General features: G+C 35.7%; 1 protein-coding gene across 4 annotated transcripts in view; it reads left to right on the top strand.

Moving 5' to 3' along the window:
- TRIM33 (tripartite motif containing 33) overlaps window positions 1-26,084 on the top strand; it is a 126,228-nt gene that overhangs the window by 85,908 nt on the left and 14,236 nt on the right. For all 4 annotated transcript variants that reach the window (XM_074263130.1, XM_074263129.1, XM_074263128.1 and 1 more), the window contains exons 7-14: window positions 2,541-2,687; window positions 2,893-3,010; window positions 4,415-4,689; window positions 9,180-9,344; window positions 9,852-10,052; window positions 16,098-16,230; window positions 24,348-24,411; window positions 25,151-25,310. In XM_074263130.1, the coding sequence (XP_074119231.1) occupies window positions 2,541-2,687; window positions 2,893-3,010; window positions 4,415-4,689; window positions 9,180-9,344; window positions 9,852-10,052; window positions 16,098-16,230; window positions 24,348-24,411; window positions 25,151-25,310 (1,263 nt within the window). The remainder of the gene's footprint in view (window positions 1-2,540; window positions 2,688-2,892; window positions 3,011-4,414; window positions 4,690-9,179; window positions 9,345-9,851; window positions 10,053-16,097; window positions 16,231-24,347; window positions 24,412-25,150; window positions 25,311-26,084) is intronic.

The following is a 26,084-nucleotide window of genomic DNA, read 5'->3' as shown; positions in this document are numbered from 1 at the left end:
TTGAAATCTGATATTTAGCATACTGGGCTACCATGATGTTAGTGTTTTAGTTTCTGTAGGACTTTTTTTTTTTTTTTCTCTTAAACATAATCTTAAAGCTAATCTCTGTTTTGATTCCTTTTTTTCCCCTCTTACTGTATATACATTTTAATCACATGATGTTTGTAATGGATTTCAAGGTCCAAAAGTAGTCATGGCATAAGCTTTGGAAGAAACCTTAAGATTCATCAAGCTAACCTCTTATTTTTCCTGTTAAAAAACTATAGGCTTAACGACTTTCAAGTGACTTAACCAACATTTCATTACTAGTCAATGGCAAGACCAAAACTAGAATCCCATACCTTGAGTTATATTCCATTGTTCTTTTTATTGATCTCTGCTTTATTATTTGTAGTAGATAATAAATCCACCACATATTCTTCTTTTGTTATTTTTATATTATGATTATTTTACTCATATGTTCCATCAAATTTGGGTGTAAAATATATTGTTGTTTTCTCTTTAATGTTCATCAATAAATTAGAGATTTATTACACCAGGGAAAATTTCCCCAGTAGACCAAGTTGAAACTTTTTGATAAGAATTTATGTTTGTTAAGATTAAATTGTAACATACTCTACTAGATAATTCTCCCCCCCCCCCTTTTGGGGAAGGGAATACAGAGAACAAGAATGTCTTTAAATGCTTTATAAGTAATAATTAATACATAAATGGGGCTGGCTATAATGGAAAGAACACTGTTCCTTGTCCCCAACAAAAGCTGATAATTCCAGCTCTGCTACTTTACCCTGTGTCACCATACATAACCAGTGTTGTCCTCAGTTTCCATGTCAATGAAATGGTTAGAGATCAGTAGGTAAGATAGCAGGATTTTCCAAATTCTAAATTCTATGAATCAAACACTTCTAGTTCTGCCAGCTGGAGGCATTATTCCCAAACACAGAATCCACTCTTCCTTTGCATTATTTTCTCTATTCCTTGGGACTATCTACCTAATCTGGAAATCCCATTAACTATACTTTTAACTCTTGTAACTTAGCTTTTGCCTAGCTACAGGTAAAGCCTTATATGCTAGAATAATGATCATTCAAATTCATTAATTGAAATTACTATTATTATATACTGTTTTTCAGCTTGAAAATTCTTTGAAATTCAAAGGATTATATGGTTAGGATTGGAAAGGACTGAGATTATTTAATATGACCTGCTGCTCATATAATAGATAAGAAAGTAGTTAAGAGGTCCAGAACAGTTAAGAGGCTTGTTTCCAGGCACACAGATAATATGTGATGCCTATGATGTGAAGCCAGATGCAGTACTCTGTTCGGTGTACTATGATGACTCTCTAAAATGTACACAGAGCAGAATACTGCTCCAGTTGTGGGCAGGTTAAGAAATAGTATAGTGGACTTCTTTGTCCCTCTGATTCTGGACCTCATGGTAGTCAAAATAGCCTACAAATAGTGTTAACTTTTTCCCACTACTATCACCTGCTATTGACCTATTGAATTTATAGTCCTCTAAAGCTTTTTAAAAGCAATGGTATCATCAGCTTGTACTTGTAAAGTTGGCTTTTTGAAAGTGTAGGGCTATTTTAGTTTATTGAGATCCTTTTGGATATGGAATATGTCATCTGTTACATAATCTGTCCCTTCAGACATCATGTCATTGGCCATTTAGATAACATGTCATCTATGCTTTCATTAAAGTAAATTATTAAAAAATGATCAGTCATACATTGCAAAGTACATATCCCTGGAAGCTCTCTACTAGGATGCTCCTTCTTGCTGTAAGTTGACATTGACCCATTAATGATGAAACTTAATGATGAGTTCCATCTTGAGAAGTTTGAATAGCTAGTTCCAAAGCTACATAAATGTACTAGCACCTACTGCATACCCTTCATTTTATATGCTGCTCCATTGGCATAGCATGGTAGATTTTTTGGTAGATAATTTGCTAGAATCTTATCTCTGCAACGTTACCCTGGTCTTCCAATCTCAATAGGAATCTACCTTCCTTAATTGGTTATGTTCAAATTTTAATAATGATAATAGTGATGGTGATAATAATAGAAATTATGCCTTAATAATATTCAAAGCACTTTTACATATATTCTTTTTTGTTCTTCACAAGAACTTAATGAGATAAGTGCCTCAGCTATTTTTATACCTCGTTTTCATAGGTATAAAACCTCTGAGCAGCTGGGACTTCTCCAGCCTCACTTAGCTATAAATGTCTAAGGTGGGATTTGAAACCAAGTCTTCCTGGATTTTGAGTCCAGCCTTCTATTTGTGAGGAAGATGGGTAGGCTATAGAGGTGTAGAAAAGGAGGGCCAAAAATTCTTTAGATTGCCACATCAGGTTCCTGATTCCATTTCAGCCACACATTTTGCTGGCTATTGTCAGGTTGCATAATCTTGGGTGATGTTTTTCAGCTCATACCTATGCCAATGAAATATGTGGTATTATAAATGGTTTCTGGAACAGAACTGACTTTTCAGAGAAAATCGTTGAGGTGAGTTCCTATTCTGTTGCAGAATGTTACCAAGGAAAGGCAGATGAAATTGATACAGCAGCAGAATGACATCACAGGACTTTCACGGCAAGTGAAGCATGTCATGAACTTCACCAACTGGGCAATTGCAAGTGGCAGCAGCACAGCATTGCTGTACAGCAAAAGACTGGTGAGGTTCTGGCACCCTGGGTGATTCACTGCTAGGCTCTGTAGGCCTAGGCCCTGCAACCCATATACTGGGTTAGTTGTAGCAAAGTGGCCGATTCTGTGTCTGGGTTATATGTAGGTGTTTGGATCTGGGTCATGTCTGGGTCTGTGTAGTGTCTGTCATGTCTCAGGATCCGGACTAATGACTTTGCTCTCTCTCCTTCAAGATTACCTTTCAGTTACGCCATATTTTGAAAGCCCGCTGTGATCCCGTTCCAGCTGCTAATGGAGCCATACGTTTCCATTGTGATCCGACCTTCTGGGCAAAGAATGTGGTCAACTTGGGTGAGGATTTCATCAGTTAGGGTGTTTGCTGTATCTGTGAACCCTGAACTAAAATCATAGTTTTGGAACTCAAAGCAATCTTGGAAGACATATGGTTCATCCTTACCAAGTCTAGAATGGGGAATTCCTCAGGATATTCTTATCTATAAAGAAAGCTTTTGTGGAAGTTATAAAAACATAATTCCAAAGGCACTTTGAACACATAAAATACTTTAAAAGATTTGCTTTTTAAAATTTATCTCATTTTTGCATTTGTGTCCCCTACATATTTAGCTTGGTAGATAGTAAACTATATAAACTACAGTAAAATATGTAATACTATGTTTTGTTTTGTTTTTTTCATTCATTTTAATTGCGCTGCTCAACCTCACTTTTGCCATCTCTGATTAGATTTTTTAATGCTTTTTGCATACAAATATGAGTTTTACTATATTTTTCATTCTCTACACTTTTAAAGTGGATATTAACTATTTCATAGGAATCTTTTATACAGTTTTACAAATATCTTTTAATCCTCCTTCTGATAGAATCCCTTAAATGTTTAGCTGGATATATAGCTATGCCAATTTGCTATCCAGTTTCCAGAGGAAAGTGTTCATTATAGAGACACATGAGAAATAATCTTTTCTTTAAAAGTAAAACAGTAAAGCCAAAAAAAAAAAAAAAAAAAATATATATATATATATATATATATATATATATATATATATTGGATTGAGAATAATAAATAAGTATTTGTAGAACCTATTGTATTCTAAACATGGTATTAAATGTTTTATATTCTTTCACTTGATCAACACAGTGTCCCTGGGATGTAAGTGCTATTATTATTTGGGGACAGGGTAGACAGAAGTTGTGCTTTTTCCCACAATCATCCAGCCAAGTTTCATGACTTTCTACTAGGTTATTCTAATAGAAATTCCTTAATTGTTTGGGTGATTAGACAAGGTAACCAAGATTCTAAATAACTGAATAAGACAGTTACCAACTAAGTTAAAACTTAAGTGAAAGATATAGAAACATTGGCTATAGCATCTTTTTTTTTTTTTTTTTTTTTTTTTAACTAAAGCTTTTTATTTACAAAACGTATACATGGATAGTTTTTCAACATTGACTCTTGCAAAACCTTTTGTTCCAAATTTTCCCCTCCTTCCCCTAGCTGGCAAATAGTCTAATACAATAAATCTCTTTCTTTATATCCTCAGAGAAAAGTTCCTTTGAAGTCATGACATTTCTTTACTTGTCACCTCTTAGAGTTAGCCATGATTTCCCTTCCTTTTCTTCTTCTCATCTATATCTAACCCCTCTAAAGTTAACAACTCAGGGCTGGGATGGGTAATGGAACAGGAGGGACGTGTCATAATTTCTTTGAGTATATGTAAACAATTTCTTTTAATTCCACAGGTAACTTAGTTATTGAAAGTAAACCAACCCCCGGTTATACACCTAATGTTGTAGTGGGACAAGTTCCTCCAGGCACAAACCACATAAGTAAAACACCTGGACAGATTAACCTAGCTCAGCTCCGCCTCCAGCACATGCAGCAGCAGGTTTATGCCCAGAAACACCAGCAGTTACAACAGATGAGGATGCAACAGCCACCAGCAGGAGCAGCTACTACAGCAACACCACCCCAGCAACATCCTAGACAAGCAGCCCCTCAAATGTTGCAGCAGCAGGCAAGTATTAAAAGTATTTTTCACTCTGAAATGGTGAAATGATGAAGTAGATTCCAGATGTGCCCTAAATGCACATTTTAAAGTGAAGACCCATGTGCACATGAATGAGTGAAAGAGAGAGTATATGTGTGTGTGTGTGTGTGTGTGTGTGTGTGTGTGTGTCCCCTTCTAGCTCCTCCCTCACAGTCTTGGTAGTGTTAGACTTATTCATGTCACCTAATGGTTTTAGGCAATTGTAACTCAGAATTCCCAAGTAAGCTACGATCTTCAGCCTTTTCAGGAATAGGGATTATAAATTTGTGCCCAAATGCCCAAATCATGGTATATTTAAGATGGAAGAATTTGTCATGTCAAGCAGGGGCTCCTAAACTTTTTCTACTTAGAACAACTTTTTGCCCAAGAAATTTTCATGTGACCCTGAGGATATAAGTATATAAAATAGGTTTAGGTTTATAAATCAACATTTGCTGATGATAAATCATTAAAAAAAATTTATTTTAAAACAGTTCTTTGGTATACATATAATTTTATCATTTATTAAAGATAAAAGTAAATTTGCATACCATTGAGGTGGATGTACTTGTTTATTTTTACATAAAACGTTAAATCTTGCTGAAATATTTGTTACTCTTTACTGTTGCCAAATTTTTTCATGATCCCCCTCTACTTAGTTATGTAACCCACAGTTTAAGAAACTTTGATGCAGAGAATATTAGGCTGAGTTTTAGATCAAAGATGAGTTTTGAGAGAGAAAAGATGAGAATAAGTGTAAATTTAAAAAAACAAAACAAAACATGAAAAACTTATTTGCTTCCTTCCATCCTATACCTTCTTCTGTTGAGAAAGAGTAAAAGCAAGATCTTTTTGTTAATTGAGAATTCTCTGGCAGTATAATGGAATATAAAAAAGCAAATACAGGGGGTAGCTAGGTGGCGCAGTGGATAGAGCACCAGCCTTGAATTCAGGAGGACCCGAGTTCAGATTTGGTCTCTGATACTTAACACTTCCTAGCTGTGTGACCCTGGGCAAGTCACTTAACCCCAGCCTTGGGGGGGGGGGGGGAGGAAGCAAATACAATCTACGTTGGCCGCGTACAAAATATTTTTCTCATTTTGCATTTGAATCTTAATTTTCAATCAGAAGGTGTCGGTGATATGTTTCATATTAGTCCTGTGGAGTCATGTGTGATGATTATGCTGATCAGCATGCCTAAGTCCTTAGAAGTCTCCTGATTTTATTATTTAAAATTATTTCAAATTGCATAAATAAAATTGTATAAATTGTTATCTTAGTTCTGTTTATGTGATTTTGCATTAGTTCATTCAGGTCTTCCCGGGTTTCTTTGAAACCATTCCTTTTGTCATTTCTTACAGCACAATAATATTCCATCACAATTATATACCATAATTTTTTGACCATTTCCCAGGTGATAGGTACCCCCTTGATTTCCAATTCTTTGCCCCTACAGAAAGTGTTGATATAAATATTTTGTAAATTTTTAGAGAATGTTTTGCTTAGCATTAATTCTTCCTTTAAATCAATCCTTTGAGTAGTTAAAATGTATGAGATACCTGCTCTTTCCCCATACCCTTTCCCCTTGTTTGTATAGGCTGCTTCCTTTACTCTCCAGTTATGTTAGATAATTTTTCATTCTTCTAAGATCATCAAGAAGCTCCATTCCCCAACCCTTCTGTCTAATTAGACTTCTTCTAAGACCCCTAATGATAACAGGACTCAGTGGAAATGTGTCATCTTCCAGTATCAGAACTGAACAATTTAAGCTTGTTTAGTCTTTTACAGTTGTATATTTAATACATTTGTATTTTTATGTTTCTTTTGACTCTTATCTTTCAAAATTTCAAAATTTCTGCACAGTTCTAGGTTTTTGATTTTTTTGGAGTTTGGGGCTTTTTTATTATTGGCTTTTAATTTGTTTGTTTGTTTTTAATAAGGAATTCTTGAAAGTCCTTTGTTTCATTAAAGATTTTTTTTCTCCCCTGTAGAATTACATTCACTTTTGCAAGGTTAAGTTATTGCCTTTTAGGCTACTGTATTCTAAACTTTCTACTGCTTCTAAGTCCTTTGTTTTTCTGGCTGCTGTTTCTTGGTATTTGAGTTCTTTCTAATTGCTTTCATATTTTTTTCCCCCTTGACTGGAACCTCTGGGTTTTAGCTAATGTACCAGGAAGTTTTCATTTTGAGATTTCTTACAGGAGATAGCTGATGAATTCTTTATTTTTTTAAATTTTTTTTGTATTTCTCCTAAGGTTTTAAAAATATCTGGACAGTTCTCTCTAAGAATTTCTTGAAGTATGTCTAGACTTTCTTTGTTATGATTTTCACATTGACACATTCTTTAATTATCTTTCAGTTATTTCTCCAGGCCATTTTTTTTCCCTATGAAATGCCTTATATTTTCCTCTATTTTTTTTTCAATCTCTTGAAATTTTTGTTCTTTTTCCCTAAATTGTAATCATTCTCTGTGAACAGATCTCTTGGGGAACTTCTGGAGGCAGCCTTAGTTTCAGTTCAGTTCAGTAGTCCCAAATCCAGCCAGGAGATAAAGTCCAACTCCTTTATTGTCTCTTCCAAAATCTTTATCTCCTTTACTTGGGGCTCAGCTAGTTTTCTGGAGGTCTTCCTCTCTCCTTGGTTCCTGAGAGCTCTTGTCCGAATGTCTCCAGCCAGCACAAAAGTGGAAGTGAGAATGAATCTTGACTCTGAATCTCATGTTGTACAATGGAATCTTCTTCTCTTTGGTCCACTCTTATTTTCACTGAGTTTGTTGCTTGGACAAGATTTTATACCACTTGTAGCAAACAACTAATTCTCTAACTATTTCTCCTTCATATTTCTTTTCTAATTTTTTCCTCTGGCACTTTCATTTCATTTAAAGTCAGTTGTAAGCTTCTTTCCCCTCTCTCCTCTTTGCTACTCTCCCTTCCCCTGACTTGAACATCTCTTCCATGAATTCTATTCAATTATTTGGCCCAAGGTATGGTTTTTGGTTTTTTTTTGTGTTTGTGTGCTTATTCTTTTATTATTTTTTCCCCTAGATTTTAGATTCTCTTCCTCTAGGGGTGTGGAAAATGGTGTTTTTCTTCCAATCTACTTCCTGACTTTGGACTTTAGGGCCAGGGTTTGCATACTTCTGGAGGGAATGTTTGAGTTGATCTTGCATCCTTTCCCAGGAATTTTGAATGTATGTTTTCCAAGATTTCTAGATCTCTTAGTCAGTGGAACTTTCAGTATTCCCAAAATTTATTTGATACTTCCTTCCTAGTCTAATCTCTGTAAGTTTGTGACCTGGATTTAGGGCTAAGCAAAACAGTTGTGGGCTTGCTGTGGTTAAAATTTCAATAGACTGCTGTTAAATCAGTCATTATCAACCATTTGGTCAGCTTTTCTGGTTCAGTGACCGAATTGTAGATATCTCTTTGGTCTGGCATTTCTGTTCCCGTTATTCCTCTGAAAGCTTCATTGTTAAGCTAAACAATAAAATTGAGACTCTGCTCCTGGAATCAAAGCCACATAATTACTGGGGGTTTTGCTTGTTTTGTTTTGTGTTTTTTGAATTTGTTTCTTGCTCTGTAAACAGCCCTTCATCGTTCTTGCCCTTAAAACACTACTTTTAGGAGTAGATCATTCTACCTAGTATGTGTGACTATGAACTGGACAGTGAGTAACAAAGCTGCCAGTTGACACCTTTTAGCATCCTGCATGAGATTCAGATGCCCAGAAATAGTTCAGAGATCTGTGCTTTCTCAGGTGTCCAGCTTTAGTCCTTCTTCAGGCCTTAAGAGTCTACAATGCTCAGTGTAAGCTCCAGTGCAGCATTAGGCCTAAAATCCATAGATCTGTCTCTTCCCAAGACTGTAGAGTCAGGGCTGGTGGGATTAAGAACAGGTGACTAAAATCTTTTATACTGATCTGCTGCCCTTGAGATGTTGACTTTTTAAAGTACAATAAGAAACCAATGTGTTTAGAAACTAAATTAACTCATTAAAATCCTCATTACCTAAAAGTTCAGAAGCCTTTTCAGTTCAGATATACTATATTCTCCAAGAAGCTTTTTTCATACTAGTTAGGTGTCCCTTTTCTCCTACCCCATCACTTATATCTCATTAATATAGTCATGTGTATACCTTCCCTGATGGGATTTAAGCTCCTTGAGGGCAAAGACTTTCTCTTTGTGTGTGTATTCCCAGTACCTAATGTGATTCATAGAACATTTTAGACTTGAATAAATGTTTATTGAGTGATTGATAAAGCAGATCCATTTGTTATCAAAATGAATATTTCAGTGTTTTAAAAGGACCATAAAACTAAGGTGGTGGTTTTTTGTGGTTTTGTTTTGTTTTGTTTTGTTTTTTTAACCTTTAATCTGTGCCAAGACATTCTTCCTGATTTTGTTAAAAACCCATTTTCCTCTTCCGAATCAGAAGTATACATTAAAATATAGGGACTTATAAACACTGTTTTTCTGACAGCCACCACGATTAATCAGTGTGCAGACAATGCAGAGAGGAAACATGAATTGTGGAGCTTTCCAAGCCCACCAGATGAGGATGGCTCAGAATGCTGCTCGAATACCAGGGATACCTCGGCATAGTGGACCTCAGTATTCCATGATGCAGCCTCATCTCCAAAGACAAGTATGTCTAGTATTATAGTTATGACTTTTGCTTTAGTGCTAAAAACGTTTATTTTTATAAAACAGTTTTTAAATAAATCAATGAACTTTGCCATTAATCTGTATTTTAAGTAATTCTCTTCCTTTTCATTAGGGACATAGTAACCAATTCTTCAAGTAAATGTTCTATTTGTAAATGAAAAAAATGTTTCTTATGTGCTCATTATATCCTTGTATTTGTATTTCCTTTTCTGAGTTGCCTTCTCCAAATAGGCCCACCTAAATTTTAGAACTTCCATTTAAAGTCCACTTTCTAAAACAATGGAGGAAAGTTTCCCACCCCAAAAATTCCTAAACTAATAAAAACACAAATTTAGACACCCTCTTTCCACAAAGAGAAAAAAAGAAAAAAGTCTAATTGTCCTAACTATCACTACTGTGTGTTGGAATTTTTGTGTACATGCTTAGAATTAAAATGGATTGTTAAATATTCAATTAATAGTAATGGTAATGTCTTTCTTCCTAACAGCATTCTAACCCAGGACATGCCGGGCCTTTTCCTGTTGTATCTGTACATAATACCACGATCAACCCAACCAGTCCCACTACAGCCACCATGGCAAATGCTAATCGTGGTCCTACCAGCCCTTCTGTTACAGCAATAGAGCTTATTCCCTCTGTAACCAATCCAGAGAATTTACCATCCCTTCCAGACATCCCACCAATACAGGTTTGTACTGTAAGATTAATGAAGTTTTAGTAGTTGAATGAAGAATTTAACGTCAATAGAGTGCAGGTCTTTAGATTTCCCTTATTCCAGTTAAGTGAAATTCCTGGGTCTTTGTAAATCAGAATGTTACTAATGTCACTTCATTGGTCCCTTTGGTCATTGTTTTAAACTCACAAGCAGATGCCCATGGAACAAATCATGCTTTTGCAGAAATTAATTAGTAGCTTGAAAGAAAAGTAAGCTATAACAACGGTCCAGATCTTCAAATCTTATTCCGTTTTCCAAGAGACCCATTTTATTGTAAGAAAAGCAAAACATACTCAAAGCCAGTATCATTATTAACAAAAAGTAAGTACTTATTTTGTTCAAAGCAAAGCTTGCTTTCCACAAGAAAAAAAGAAGTTAGACAAGGACTAAGTCTGGAATGGAAATAAGAAGAGACTTTAAAATTGGGGATTGGTAATACAAAATTTAAAGCCCTCTGAGGGAAAGAGAGAGTAAGTAAGTAGGGCAGGATGCTTCCCAGAAGCCTCTGATGATAGGTATCTTACACTGTAAGGTCATCCTGTCTAGCATTCATTGTCCAGCTATTTATGATGTGGATTCAGTTAACTAAGTAGATGTTAGTTTATCTCCTAAGTAGACAAAATATGTGCACAGATGACAATAATTCTCATCGGAGAGTTTTAAAGTTGCATGTGGCCTCTTAGAGAGAACAGAAAGACTTTTAACAGCTTTATTAGGGAGATTAGGAAAGGCTTCATAGAGAAATATCCTTTGTGGACTTGTAAGGACGTATCAGAATTCAGGAATCAAAGAACCTTGCTTTCATAGACAGCTGAATGAACAAAGGCATGAAAAAATCTGAAAAGCCAACACTCTGTTGGAAGCAAAGAAGTTAGCCGTCTTCTTGACTGAAGCAGAGAGGAGTAACTTTAGAGTCACTGGAGGCTGGGTCTGGTCCTTGAGCTCTCAGGTGGCAATGCTGAGCTGCTGGTGCTTGTGGCCAAAGAGCAACATCACCACGACATGCCCGAGAGGCCGCCTGCGGCAGAACTGGCGTGCTCTTTAGTGACATGGTTGTGTAAAGCCTTCCACAAACTTGTTTTTGACATGTGGCTTGGGAGCTAGGGTGAAGCAAAAGTGGTAGAACAGGGCACGGGCCAGCCTCTTAGCTCAGGGACATTCTTCTACTCTGCTGTTGGAGACCCCAGGCTGGTGTGGTTTTGATTTTGGAGGTTCTGTATCACAGTGGGACTAAAACTGCCTGGATGTCCACCCTGGTGGAATTGGTGCCAATTCCATTTTCTTTCACTCACTTTGTAAGCATCTGCTGTATTCTATGCACTGTTATTGAAGTTGGGGAGGGGCTGTGAGGCAGCTTTAAAAGAGAGCATCCCTGGCCCAGGTTGGAAACAGGTAAAAACTTTGAAATAGAATTAATAGAGCTTGATTAATGATTGAATGTGTTTGCTGCGGAAAGAGGCAATGATGATGGTAATAACTGTTGACATTTATGTAGCACTTTAAGATTCACAAAATACTTTACACCCATCATCTCATTTGATCCCCATGAGAACCCTGTAAGGTATACACTGAGGCAGGATTATCCTCATTTGTTTATATTTGTGGAAAGTAAGGCCCAGGCAATACAAGTGATTTGTCCAAGTCTTGTAACAGGTAAATGTCTGAGTTAGTTTTCAAACTCAGGCCTCTTCTGACCCAAGTCAAGTTTCCCCCCCTAGTTATAATATCTTAGGCATAAGATAGCAGCAGAACCATGAACATGGAAAATGGTGTCACTAAAGTGAAATCAATAGCAGCAGCCAGGTTTGGGGAAAAGATGGTAGCTTGGTTCTATACATGTTGAGTTTTAAGTGTTGATGAAGGTTTCCAAGTGGAAATGGCCAGAAAGGCAGAAATATATAGATCTTTAGTCCATTAACAGACATCTGAATTGCCAGGAGGTCTACTGTTGAAAGAGAGAAGATCCTTAGAGCATAGCCACATTAAAGTATCTCAAAAAAGGTTAAACCATCAAAGAAATAGAAGAGTTAGCTAAGTTAAATATAGAGCCCCTTTAATCAAAAAAAGAAAAAAAATTTAAGAGAGGAATAGTCGTTCCCATCAAAAGTTGCCAAAAGCTCATGGAGGGGAAATAAATGTATTTGTTGATTGTGTTTGGCAACTTTTGATGACACAGTTTCAGTATTGAGGGGAGAAAGCCAAATAATAGGTTTTAAGAAAATTGAGGCAGCAAATATAGACCACCATTTAAGAAAATACATTTAAAGTAGAAGAAACAGATATGACTGTGGCAGAATAAGGTAGAAGGACCTAATTAAGTTAAGGAATTTTTTTTTTTTTTTAAAGTAAATTTTTATCTCTATGTTCATTTTCCAAATAATTTAGCAAAACTTTCCAGCATATCAGAAAAGAGTTTATTTTATCTTTATAGTTTTCCAGACATCGCCCCCTCACTCCTGAAACAAAGCAAGGGAAAAATCTGGTGAAGCTTTTATAGACCTTATTTCTCAGGTCTGAATATTTATAGATAGCAGTGAGGGATTGACAGTGCTGGTCCTAGAAGAGGCAAGAACTAAGAGGGCTAATGGGGCCTTGAAAGTGATTAATGTCAGGGAGCAATAGACATATTTCTTTGCTGACTGGAGAGAAATCAAAAATAGTTCATCATACTGAGCAGTTTAAAGAAGTGGTTGGGGAAAACTGAGGCATCTTATGATGTGACCTAGGTCTGTAAGCAAAAAGAATAAAGAGTTGGAACAATTATAAGGAATGAGATAATGAGTTAATAATAGTTTCAGTAATCCCAGCTAAAGTTTATTTTTATTGATAAAACACTTGGTAGTTGGTAAAAAATCAGTTTTAAAGAGGTTTGTTGTATGTATATCTGTGATTACTGAATGGGAAGGGAAGATACAAAAAGAAATATCTACTTGTGAATCATCTGCTTTGCTTTTTCTTTTCTTTTCTTTTTTTTTTTTTTTTTTTTTTTTTTCTTTTTTCATTAAATTTTAATTCTAAGGCAACTTGCCCATCACTTTGAGATACCTTTTACATAATGCTGCCTATTCATACTCAACGATAAGTGGACTATAAAATAAAAAAGCTTCATTATTGCTTCCTCTTTATTACTTCAAATAGTTGAGTGCCTCAACTAAAAAAAAAACATGGAATTTAGCTCTCTAAAGATTCTTGGGTATAACAGTTTAAGACAAAACTCTCAGTATACTGATGATATCACAGAGTCTAAATGAAAAATGCATAAACAGAGAGATGGGTTAGTATGATGAATGTAAAGTCTGCCTTGGAGTTAAGAAGACCTGTTTAAATTCTTCCTCTCACAATGTTATTTCTGTGTCCCATGAATCCACCATTTTGTCTTCTCAGTGCCAGAGGGAAGACTGTAAATTGTAGCTAAATTCCCTAACTCTATAGAGATAGTTTTTTCTATATTAAGAAAATATATGCCTAAATACATGGAACAGACAAAATAGGTCTAAGACTCCTTCATCTAATCAGGAAAGGTGTTTTGAAAAATTTTTGTGCTTGAAACTAAAAGGAGTTTTTTTTTTCTTTTTGCCACCAAAATTTTATTTGTTATTAAATGTTTATTAAATCAAAACCAAGCTTATCCAGTTAGCCAAAAAGCTAACATAGAAACACTTCCCCCCCCAAAAAAAAAAAAAAATTTTTTTTTAAACAGGGAATGATTTTGTTCCTAGTTGCACACCTCCCCTGTATGTATGAAGTGTCTTTAGTCCCCCCCCCCTTTTTTTTGCTTTCTTTACTTTTTTAAACAGTTATTGACATTGTATACATATAGTACTATTTAACACTCTGCATCACCTTATATAGGTCTTCCTACATTTCCTTATAGATTTCACATTTGTCATTTTTTGGTTACCATTTTATTCCATTCCATTAATAGGCCACAGTTTATTCAACCATTCTCCAGTTTAGATACATAGGTATCTTCCAGTTTGTTTTTCCCATTAAATATGGAGCATTTATGAATATTTTTGATTAGATAGGTTACTTTTATTGCCTTAAATTTTTTTTTATAACTTATTTCATTTTTGAACCAATCTCCCATATAGAGACAGTGGAGATAAGAAGTCTTGGAATTAAAGAGAAAAGTCAGGAATGATTAGGTTGGCTCCATATCATTCCGGCAGTGAGTTGAAATTATTAAAATATAAATAGCCTTCTAAAAATAATTTTGATGAATCACAAGGAACAGAACCATGAGTTACTATGAAAAGCTAAAATGGTTTGGGACATGCATGTGTCCCTAAAATTTTTTTTTTTCTTTTTCCAATTGAATTTTATTTTATTTTCAGGTCTGAATTCTCTCCCTCTCACCTCCCACTTTTCCCCCCATCCCCATTGAGAAAGCAAGAAAAACAAAACCCGTTACAAACACGTATAGCCAAGCAAAACAAATTCCCGCATTGGCCATGTCAAAAACAAAACTAAATATATGCCTCAGTCTGCACTCTTGAGTCCATCACCTCTCTAACTGGAGGTGGGTAGCATGTTTCATCATGAGTCCTCTGGAATTATAGTTGGTCATTGTGTTGATTAGAATACTTAAGTCTTTCAAAGTTGTTGTCTTTACAATATGGTTGTCATTGTATAAATTGTTCTCCTGGTTCTGCTCACTTCACTTGGCATCAGTTCATATAAGCCTTCCCAGTTTTTTCTGAAACCATCCCTTTCTTCCTTTCTTACAGCACAAAGATATTCCATAACACTCATATCATAACTTGTTCACCTATTCTTCATTTGATATGCGCTTCTCAATTTTCAGTTGTCACCCCAAAAAGAATTGCCATAGATATTTTATAAATAAGGGTCATTTTACTTTTATTAAAAAATCTTTTTTGGAGAACAGAACTCATAGCAGAATCTCTGGGTCAAAGAGTATGCACAAATGAATGTTTTTTGAGACACACTTCCAAGTTGTTCTCTAGAATGACTGGACTAGTTTCTGGCTCCAACAGTACATTAATGTACCTGTTTTCCTACAGCCTGCAGGAGGGAATATAACAAATGGAAATAAGGAAGCCATTTCAGGCGTAAGAACTGGTGTGATCTAAAGACCTAAGGAGTGAGTTAGCTCACTTGAGCAGGTGAAAAAATGGTAATTTTTAAAATGAGGAGCATACAGTGAGTTAAATGAGAAATCATTGTTATCCTGCAGTTTTTAAACATGATCAAATTTGCTCTTAAATGGTGATATTCATTTTTTAAAAAAATACTGGGATAAATATAAAAATAATGGGTGAACTAAATGGAGTGTATTTTAATATTTAAGTTGAATATGGAAATTTTTAATGTATTTCATTTTAATTGTAGCTATTGAGTAAAATAATGAAGAGCATCTTTCATATTGCCTCACTAATGAAAATAGTATCTTATTAGTTACATTGGGACTTTCAAATGATTTTCTTTTCCCTGTGGACTTATGATATCATCTTTGTAGGGAATTCCAGCTGAGAAACTTCCTTCGGGGATGTAAATCAGCACCTTCTGGGAAGTTAAGTTAACCTGAGAGGTTAAGGGACTTAGACTCAAACCAGCTCATGACTCTGAGACTAATTTTGGTGAGCTACAGAAGCAGCAACATGTAACTTGTGTACACACACATACATAAACCCTGTCACTTCATCAAAAATAATGTTTAATGATGTTTGGAGTACAAAAATTATCCCTTAACCTCCCAGAGAATAAGAACATTTCTTTCTCTGATCAATGACTGAAACATGAAATGATTTTTATTATGATTAACTTAAAAAATTTTATTCACTCCAGCATTTAATTACAGATTAATGGTAGAAAAATTCACAAAATGAAAAAAAAAAAAAAGTGAGGAAACATGACTCTTTAAGTTAGGTCTAATTCTTGTCATCTTGCTTGTTCTTCAATTTTTTGTAGAGTAAAATATTTCTAAACTGCTAAATTGCTAAATTTAGGGGTTTTTCTCTGCCCAGATAAAATTTTGTCTTTTTTTCTTTTTAGTTGGAAGATGCTGGTTCAAGTAGTTTAGATAATCTTCTAAGTAGATATATCTCAGGCAGTCACCTACCCCCACAGCCTACAAGTACTATGAATCCCTCTCCAGGACCCTCTGCCCTCTCGCCAGGATCATCAGGTAAAATGAACAGGGATTGCTTATAATAATATTTAACTTTGATCTTGAAACAAGCCTATATCTTTAAATATTGTACATTATTTTTGCCCTCCCTTCCTCCTTCCTTTCTTTACTCTCTCCTTTCCTTTTACTTTGAATACTTTTCACACATTTGGTAATAATATTATCAATTCTCATTATGCTAGGATTGTACTGGTTAATGTTCAGAATTTAAGAAGTACTGTTATTTTCCCTGGGCTTTATTATCTTCAATTGCAGTTAAAAGATTGTCTTTGACTTCTGTTTTCATAACATGGAGAAAAATGAATCTTCAAGACAATTTTATATCATTTCTTAAAAAGTGCTTTAATAAATAGTAGTTAAAAGGAAGAATAAAAATTAGGGAATTACATTTATTTTAAAATTTGATGTTTTTAAGAAAAAGACTTTTGTTTTGCTATTTATATGAATGTTTTCTGTAGTGACACAATATTAGGTGGTTCACCTAAGTCATAAAGCTTGAATTTGTACTGTATTTAACAACAGCTTCTTTGGCATTTAATGCAAGCTGCTATTATTATATAGTTTGGCTTAAATTAAAAATGGGCAGAAGGTGGAATCAAGACCATGTGACAGAAAATTAATTTAAGAATGGAGCACAGTCCTATAAAGGTGGTATAACAGGTGCTTCAGTTCTAGGTGAGCTGATGCTGGTGAAGGAAATGGAAGATGATCAAGGGTTTTTTAAAAGTGTATTGAAAAAAGATAGGACCTTTATTTGGAATGGGTAGGAATATAAGTGCAACAGAGAAGGCAGAACCGCTCAAATTATTATTATTATTTTTTTTTTTTCTGAAAAGGAGAGTAATGACCAAAATGGCTAAGTTATAGAAAAGTCTAACAAGGAGTTGATAGCCAGGATGCATAAAGAGATTGAAAGAGAGCCCCCTCTAACTGCCCAAGTTGAACCATCAGATCCTTTAGGTATTGCCCAAGGTGATTACAGACCCACTCTCAGTGCAATTTGAAAAATCATGGAAGATAGCAAAGGTATCAGAGGATTGGATAAGAGCAAATTTCCTGATTTTTAGAAAAAGGATTATCAGGGATAAGTGTACCCATTATATAGGCCGGTGAGCTCAACTTCCATTTGTGGGAAAATTCTAAAAAGGACATTTAATGAGGTAGCTGGTGAATGAATATCTGGAAAGGAAGGGCTGATTATAATGAGCCAACATAGCTTCATTAGAAAGCAAACTAATCTCATTTCCTTTTTTTGATAAGATTATATAACCAATAAGTTGAGGGCTACAGATCTTATTTTATTGTATTTTAGCAAGTCTATTCTTTTGGAGAGAGATATTTAGATGGCATAGTGGAGAGAGTGCCAGGCCTAGAGTCAGGAAGACTTATCTTCCCAAAGTTAAATCTGACCTCAGATACTTACTAGCTGTGTGATTTCAGGCAAGTCCATTCCTGCTTTTTGCTTCAGTTTCCTCATCTGTAAAATAAGCTAAAAAAGCAGATGTCAAACTACCCTAGAGAGTCAAAAAAAAAACCCAAGAGAGTCACACACTACTGAACAACCATTCTTATGAAGAAGATAATAGATACAGTCAGATGGATTCAGAGCAGGTTGGATGGGAATTATTAATGATTCCATGTCAACTTGGTAGGAGGTCTCTAGTGGAGCACTTCAGGCATCTGCTTGTCCCTATCTATTTAACATTTTTTTTGTCTGACTTGTCTGACTTTTGTCTGGTTTGCTCATCAGATTTTCAGATGAAACAAAACTGAGAGCATTAATCCAATGAATGACAGACTAATAATAGCAAAAGAATCTTGAGCATAGAGTTGTCTCTAATAAGATGAATTTTAGTAGGAAAAATATAGTCTTGCATTTGTTTGTACCTCCCTACCAATCTTATGCATAAAATGGGAGGAAAAAGTGAGTTCACACCAGTTCTGAAAAGATCTGGGGGTTTCAGTGGATTGCAAGCTCATCATTAGCAGAATGATATATCTGTGAAAAAAAGATTGAGATCTTGGGCTTCATTAAGAGGACAAGAATAGGTAGGGAGCTGATAATTTCACTGTCTACTGTCTTTGAGAGGCTTTCTTTGGAACATGATGTTCAGTTATAGGCACTAATGTTTAAGAAGAGTCTTGATAACTTGGTGTATGTTGAGAGAAGGGCATTCTGGATACAATAGCAAACAGTGCTTAGATTTTACCAAGATAGTTGACGAAGTCTGGCCTGCCATTTTTGTAGAGAGATTTTAGAGATGTAGACTTAGATGACAGTATAGAGTTTGATGGCTTTGGAACTGCTAAAATGATTCTCTTCCTTCCCCACCCCTTCACCAAAATGATCGCTAGAGGGTTGATGTCAAGTTGGAGAAGTGCCTCTGTACTCTTAAGCTTTTTTTTTTTTTTTTTTTTTAATCAGTGACTGGAATAGAAAAGGAAAAAAAAAAACATGGAAAGCACACTGGTAAATGGCAGATGACATGAAACTCGTGAGAGATAGCTAAAAATGTCAGGATCCTAAATCTCACTGATCAGCTGGTTCAACCTCTTACCAAATAAGAATGTCTCGCTTGTTTACCCAAGAAGTGTTCTTGTCTTTTTCAGACAGAATATCCCAAGTTTGCTATCCTCATCACTTTCTCTGGATAGGCTAAAAAAAATTTAGATGAAATTTAATTTGAATAAATGTAAATTTCTAACTATAGACTTTTTAAAAAAAAATGTTCTCGTACAGAATAGGGAAGTATAAACAGATTTTGTGTAAAGTAGCTGGGGGCTTATATGTTTGTTATGGGGCTCCTTTTTGTTTTTAGATTGAAAATGCTGATTCTTTAGTTTGGTATTAAGTCCTTCACAGTTTGGCTCCATTTTGTCTTTTTGTACTTATTTCATAATTCTTCCTTCATACATACTGTATTGTGGCCAAACTGGCTTACTTAACAGTTCCTTAAAGTCAGTGTCTTTTAAAAGATACTGACAGAAATCCTTCTTTCCCCCATGTCTAGAAGGAATCATCTTCTTCTAGCATTTGGAATCTTTGTTGTCAAGTCCGGGCTAGCTCCCTGAAGAGCTCAGAATCAGCCAGCGTCAGGATAAGCAAAATTCTTTGCCCCACATTGGGCGCCAAAATGTAACATCCCGTTGCCTCTCAATTATAATCCTTCTCTGGGAGGAGATTTCTTGGGGAGCTTCTGGGGAGGCAGCCTTGGCTTTAGTTCTGTATTGTGTCTTTCAAAGTCTTTAATCTTTTCCTGTCAGAATGTTTCCAGCCAGCTTCAGTCTCTAGCTCCCTCTGAATCCAAAGCCTCCAGTCAGCATGTAGAATCTTGAATCCCCTTCTTCCTGAATTCTGGCTCTGAATTTCCTCCAGCTTCCCTGAAGTTCTGGGAAGTCTTGTCCTTGACCCAATCCAGACTGCCTTCTTCCAGACTGACCTCTAGACTCAATGTTGGCTCCTTTTATCCTCCCAGAGAATGGGCTTGTGGAAACTTCTTACAGACCAATGAGCAAGCTCCTTTTAAAGGTATAAACTCCCTTTAAAGGTTTGAACTAAAGGCGTGAACTCTGAGCTAGAAAATTGTTAAGTACCATATTAAATTAGACAACTAAGTTTGCACCTAGTAATCTTAACATCTCCCCCTTTCTTTTGATTTAGAACATAGGGTGGTCATGACCTTAAAACAGGTATACATAAATACATCAATATGGGAGATATTACACATAATTACATAAATACATAGTAACATAACACATGCTAGACGTGATGTAATAAATAACATGATCAAATAATCATAAATTGAGAATTCATCCATTGTCCATTAGTTCATGTGCCAGAAATCCAATAATTGCTGGAAGTTTTAAAGTCCTACAATAGTCTCATCTTGTGTTAGGAAATCCAATGATTCCTGCTGGTTTTAAAGTTCTTTAACAGTCTCCTTATCAGCCATGCTCTTTCAGTGTCAAATGTTTCTTAGACTTGTCCTTTGTTTTTAGGTTTTTCTCTTTTTCTGTCTCCAAGTGCTTTTTGCCACCCATCTGTTTCCTTCTGTCTGTTAAAATACAAGCAAATCCACTCTCCCAGGCAGTTAACCTAATTTCCTCCTATTTACCACTTTCTAAATCTCTTCTTGTCATCTGGCAATTACATTGGAGATGTTTGCACTAGACACAGGCCTATTGATTTAAAAGGCCTGTATTCTCCCCAAGTGTAATCCATTTCTGCAATCTGATTGCCTTTTGGCTGATTGATCCAGGTAATCCCTAAAGACTCTTTGGGTGTAACCTCAGTTGCCATCATGCTCCACCTATCTTTTGATTGATATCTTGGAGCTGGACTCCACTTCTCATTTCCCGGGGTCAATCTGCATTCTGAGGCCCAGTGGTGGAAGCCCTTGTGACATTTTGGACATTTTAGGTCTTCTCTCAGCCTGTCTTCTCACTCTATCTCCATATCTACATCGAGCTCTTAGATGTCTAACTTTTCCACATTGAAAACATCTACAAGTTTCTCTAGAAGTCCCTTGCCAGGAGGGACCCTGTCTTTCCCTGTTCATCACAGTCTGGGTGTAAAAAGTATTTGTTCAGTGTCTTATGATCTCCTCTAAAGGAGCATCTTTGTCTAGTTCCTATATAATTCTTTTGAAAATCTCATAGGCATTTTCCATAGCCAAATGTCTAGTCATTATTTCTGTAGATGCATTTTCTCCAATAGTTCTTTTGACAGCAGTTTGCAGAGGTCCCACAAAATCCGCAAAAGGTTCATTGGGACCTTCCTCTATTTTAGTGAAAGCCTCCCCTCAATCTTTCTGTCTGGGGAGGGAACCCCAAGCTTTTATTGCAGCTTTAGAAATTTGCTCATACACTGTTATGGGATAATCAAGCTGTTCTGAATTCTCTCTATACTGACCTTCACCTGCTAGTTGGTCAAAAGTGAATTGTATGTTAACTCCTGTTTCCATATTGCGTCTGACTTGAATCCTACATAATTCAGGAAACTCCAAAAGCTACAAGTTTTGTCCAGGTTCTAAACATGTCCTAGCTATGGATTTCCAATCATTTGGGGTTAGAATTTCATAAGACAAACCATCTAGTAACATTTTAACATAAGCTGATGTAGTCCCATAAAGGGTACAACCTTTTTTCAAATCTTTAATTTTATTCAAATCAAAAGGAGTATATCTTCTCTCTTTTTTTTTTTTTTTTAACCTAAAAAGTCAATCTCTTCAATTACAGGATATGTATCTATAAAATCACTTACATCCTGTCCTTCTTTCTTAGCTTTAACCAATGCTTTTTCTAATCTTGTCATAGGCTACTTCACAGGCTATTCTGTTTGTGTGACTGCCTCTTCCTCTATCCCTGAAGGGTTAATTGAGGGAGGAGATGGGAAATACTCCTGTTGCTCAGAATTGTACTTAACTCCATTGTTATCTGATTCCTCCTTCTCGCCTAGTTTAGTCGGATCCTCCCCCTCCTGTTCTTTCTTCCTTTTCTTTAGTCTAAAACTTTTTAAAGCCACTTGAATTAAATTGTATGTATGAAGTGTATCTTGGATTGGATTTGAAGTGTTCACCTAGTTGTTCTCCTACTAATTCCCATTCATCTAAATCCAATTCTTTTTTCATAGAAAAATAAGGACATATGACCTGCACAGTTTTTAAAAGTTCAGTGATCTCCTCCAAAATTATAATCAATCCTTGGCTTTTCATAACCTTGACAATGCTCTCTAAACATTTGCCTCCTTTCACTGAAATTCTACTTTAGCACTTTAACAAAGTTTCCTTGTTACTCACGCTTATTTCTGAGTCAGAGAGACTTTTCCACCGAGATCTGAATCAGAGGCTTTTCCAGTGGAATCAGGATCATGTCTGTCCCTGTTTGGGCGCCAAAATGTCAAGTCCGGACTAGCTCCCTGAAGAGCTCAGAATCAGCCAGAGTCAGGATAAGCAAAAGTCTTTGCCCCACGTTGGGCGCCAAAATGTAACACTTTATCTTTTAAAGTTGTGCTCAAACATCCATCTCCTTCAAGGCTTTTCTTGATCTTCCATAATTATTACTGCTTTCTTCCTTCTAAAATAGCTTTATTTTTGTCTGCTTACTATTTACATCTTGTATTTCCCCTGCCCCCCAAATGTAAAGTCTTTGACAGCAGGTTTTAGTTTTGTATTTTTTTAAGAGGAGAGAGAGTTTCTAACCTTAGTACCTTGCACATAGGTTTATGTGTGGTTTGTTGAAATTAGTGTGACGTAACAGGAGTAAAAGTTCATTCAGTTTTTATCTACAGCATGAGAGGCATAATGCTTAAGGAAATTATGGTTTTACTTTCCTGTTTGAGGCATTTTTGGACTGTTTTGTTCAGTTCTTGAGTACCACATTTTGGACTATAGAACAACTAACATGTGAGAGAATAAGAGTATGTCATGAGAATCATATAAAGGAACTGGAGAATGTTTTACCTAAAGAGGGAAAGATTTAGTGGAGAAATTGTCTTCAGATGAAGAACTGTTTAGTGAAAAAGGGGATTAGTCTTAACTACCTGACCACTGAGTTTACATTATCCCTTGTACTCCCTTCTGTTCCGAATTTTTCCCCTCCTTCCCTCCATCCCCTCCCCTAGATGGCAGGCATTCCCATACATATTAAATATGTTATAGTGTATCCTAGGTACAATATATATGTGCAGAATCGAATTTTGTTGTTGTTGTTGTTGTTGTTGCAAAGGAAGAATTGGATTCAGAAGGTAAAAATAACTGGAGGAGAAAAACAAAAAATGCTCACAGTTTACTCATTTCCCAGTGTTTCTTCTCTGGGTATAGCTGATTCTGTCCATCATTGATCAGTTGGAATTGGATTAGCTCTTCTTTATGTTGAAGATATCTACTTCCATCAGAATATATCCTCATATAGTTTTGTTGTTGAAGTGTATAATGATCTCCTAGTTCTGCTCATTTCACTCAGCATCAGTTGATGTAAGTCTCTCCAAGCCTCTCTGTATTCATCCTGTTGGTCATTTCTTACAGAACAATAATATTCCATAACATTCATATACCATAATTTACCCAACCATTCTCCAATTGATGGGCATCCATTCATTTTCCAGTTTCTAGCCACTACAAAAAGAGCTGCCACAAACATTTTGGCACATACAGGTCCCTTTCCCTTCTTTAGTATTTCCTTGGGATATAAGCCCAGTAGTAGTAACTGCTGGATCAAAGGGTATGCAGAGTTTTGGGCATAATTCCAGATTGCTTTCCAGAATGGTTGGATTCTTTCACAACTCCACCAACAATGCATCAGTGTCCCAGTTTTCCCACATATCCTCCAACATTCATCATTATTTGTTCCTATCATCTTAGCCAATCTGACAGGTGTGTAGTGGTATCTCAGAGTTGTCTTAATATGCATTTCTCTGATCAATAGTGATTTGGAACACTCTTTCATATGAGTGGAAATAGTTTCAATTTCATCATCTGAAAATTGTCTGTTCATATCCTTTGACCATTTATCAATTGGAGAAAGGCTTGATTTATATAAGAAATTTTTTTTAAGTAGACTTATTGAAGATATAGAGGAATACCAGGTTTGAATTGGATTATATGACCTTCAGATCTTGTATTCTAGGAATTCTTAAGAATATTTGTGCAGGGGCAGCTACGTGGTGTAGTGGTTAGAGCACCAGCCCTGAAGTCAGGAGGGCCTGAGTTCAGTCTGACCTCAGGTACCTCCTAGCTCTGTGACCCTGGGCAAGTCACTTAACCCCAATTATCTCAGCAAAATAATAATAATAATAATATTTTTATTAAAATATTGTTTGACTGAGAGTACAACTACTAAAATTTAGTTGTGCATTTGGAGTCAGCTATAGAAAAAGGAATATATACTTTCTACAACTGAGTTATTAGGCTTCAAAGAATATTTTCTAGACATTCAAATGGACAGTTTATATGTGAATTACTTTATGTTTCTCTATGTGACCTGAAGATTAGGGCTCACTTTCTAAAATTATTATTAATCTGGACTAATTTAATAAGCATAACTTGAGTACTTTGAATTAGAAATATCTTTGGATTTGCTTTTAACATAATTTTTTGCCCTGGATTTTTTTTTAGGCTTATCCAATTCCCACACACCTGTAAGACCACCAAGTACCTCCAGCACAGGCAGTCGAGGCAGGTAAGTGTTACTACTACTTGAAGTATTTGGATAGAGGTTTAGATACTCACTGTGGCAATAAATTTTAGTCCAATTCAGATTATTTGATTTAGGTAAATTTGGATAAATTACCTGATTAATGATTAAAGATCATTAATCATACTTTGTATCATATTGAAGAAAAGACCTATTTGAGTGGGGATTTTTCCCTTTATATTTCGAGTCAAAGGAATAATTGGTGTTATTATGGGTATTGGAGAGGATTGTAAATAAAATTAGATGTTTATCCTTAATGCTGTTTAAGGTCACACTCCACATTTTTTTGGCCATTGCTTTTTATTTAGGAACTAGATAGAACTTATCCCAACTTCAAACATTAGTACTAAGCCAGTTTTCATGCTTAATTAAAATGAATGAATCTTGCTTGTTAGCAATAACAGTGTTGTCCCATCTTCTCTCAGAAATGAAATTATCAGTGTTTTAAACTAGTTGCATGGACATATAGAAGTATTTTAAAATCCTATAGTCCTAGTGTCCTCTGAAAGTTTGAAATTTATTTTTTAAAACTTACAAAGCACAAATTTTTTTTTTAAATCTGCACTAAGTATAGATTAGTGTCTTTTTCATGTAAAGGGAGCAGAGATATAATTTCCTTGTGGGGTTCACTTGTTAATAACATGTTTTTTCATCCAATTGTTTGCTATTCATAGGTTAGTAATTATTTTTACATGTTATATTTTCTCATGTGCATGATTATCAGCTGTGGGTCATCAGGCAGAACTACAGAGAAGGCAAGTCTTAGTTTCAAATCTGACCAAGTAAAGGTCAAGCAAGAGCCTGGCACTGAGGAAGAAATATGCAGCTACTCAGGAACTGTTAAACAAGAGAAGACAGAGGATGGCAGGAGGAGTGCGTGCATGGTAAGGTTCCTCTGGAATTCCAGTGAAGAATGTTGGAAGAATATAAGCTTGCTTGATCCTTGTGTTTCTTCTTCCTTTTTAGTCCATTTGATTGAGGGTGTTTGTGGTTCTGGGAATCATTTACGCTATATGCTTGGAAAAAAATCAAATTGCTTTTTCAATTTGTCAGTCAATAGGCCTTTATTAAGGCCTTATAAGTAGAAGGTAAATTCAGAAAAGAGTGAAAAGAGGTAACATATTCATGAAAGGCTTTTGCAGAAAGTGAGATTTAAGCTGAATTTGGAAGGGATCCTGGGAAAATGGGAGGTAGAGAGCATCCCAAGCAACAGGGACAGATAGTGAAAACAAAATCAGTGTTGCTGTATTGGAGGGGGCATGGAAGAGGGGGAAGGGAGTATAAGAATACTAGAAGAATGAGGAGGGGACAGGTTGTGAATTCAAACAGAGGATTTTATATTGGGTCCTAGCAATAATAGCCAGTGGAGTTTCTCAGATGGGGAAGTTGGGGTGACATATGCTTTGGAAGGATCATTTGGTCAATTGAATGGAGGTTGGATTAAAGTAGAAAGAAACTTGAGGCAGGAAATCTAATCAGAAGTCCCCTTTCAGCAAACCAGATATTATGGTACTGTATGAGTTCTAGAGAGAGATATGTAGAGATTGTGAAAGTAGAATTGACAGGACTTGTCAACAGATTGCTATGTGAGATGAACACCAGTGAGAATTTGAGAAAGAAAATAAATAAAGTTTTGGGTTTGAATGACAAGACAAATG

Source organism: Sminthopsis crassicaudata, chromosome 4 (assembly GCF_048593235.1).
Source record: "Sminthopsis crassicaudata isolate SCR6 chromosome 4, ASM4859323v1, whole genome shotgun sequence".
Taxonomy (NCBI): Eukaryota; Metazoa; Chordata; class Mammalia; order Dasyuromorphia; family Dasyuridae; genus Sminthopsis; species Sminthopsis crassicaudata.
This window is presented reverse-complemented; position numbering and strand designations above follow the sequence as displayed.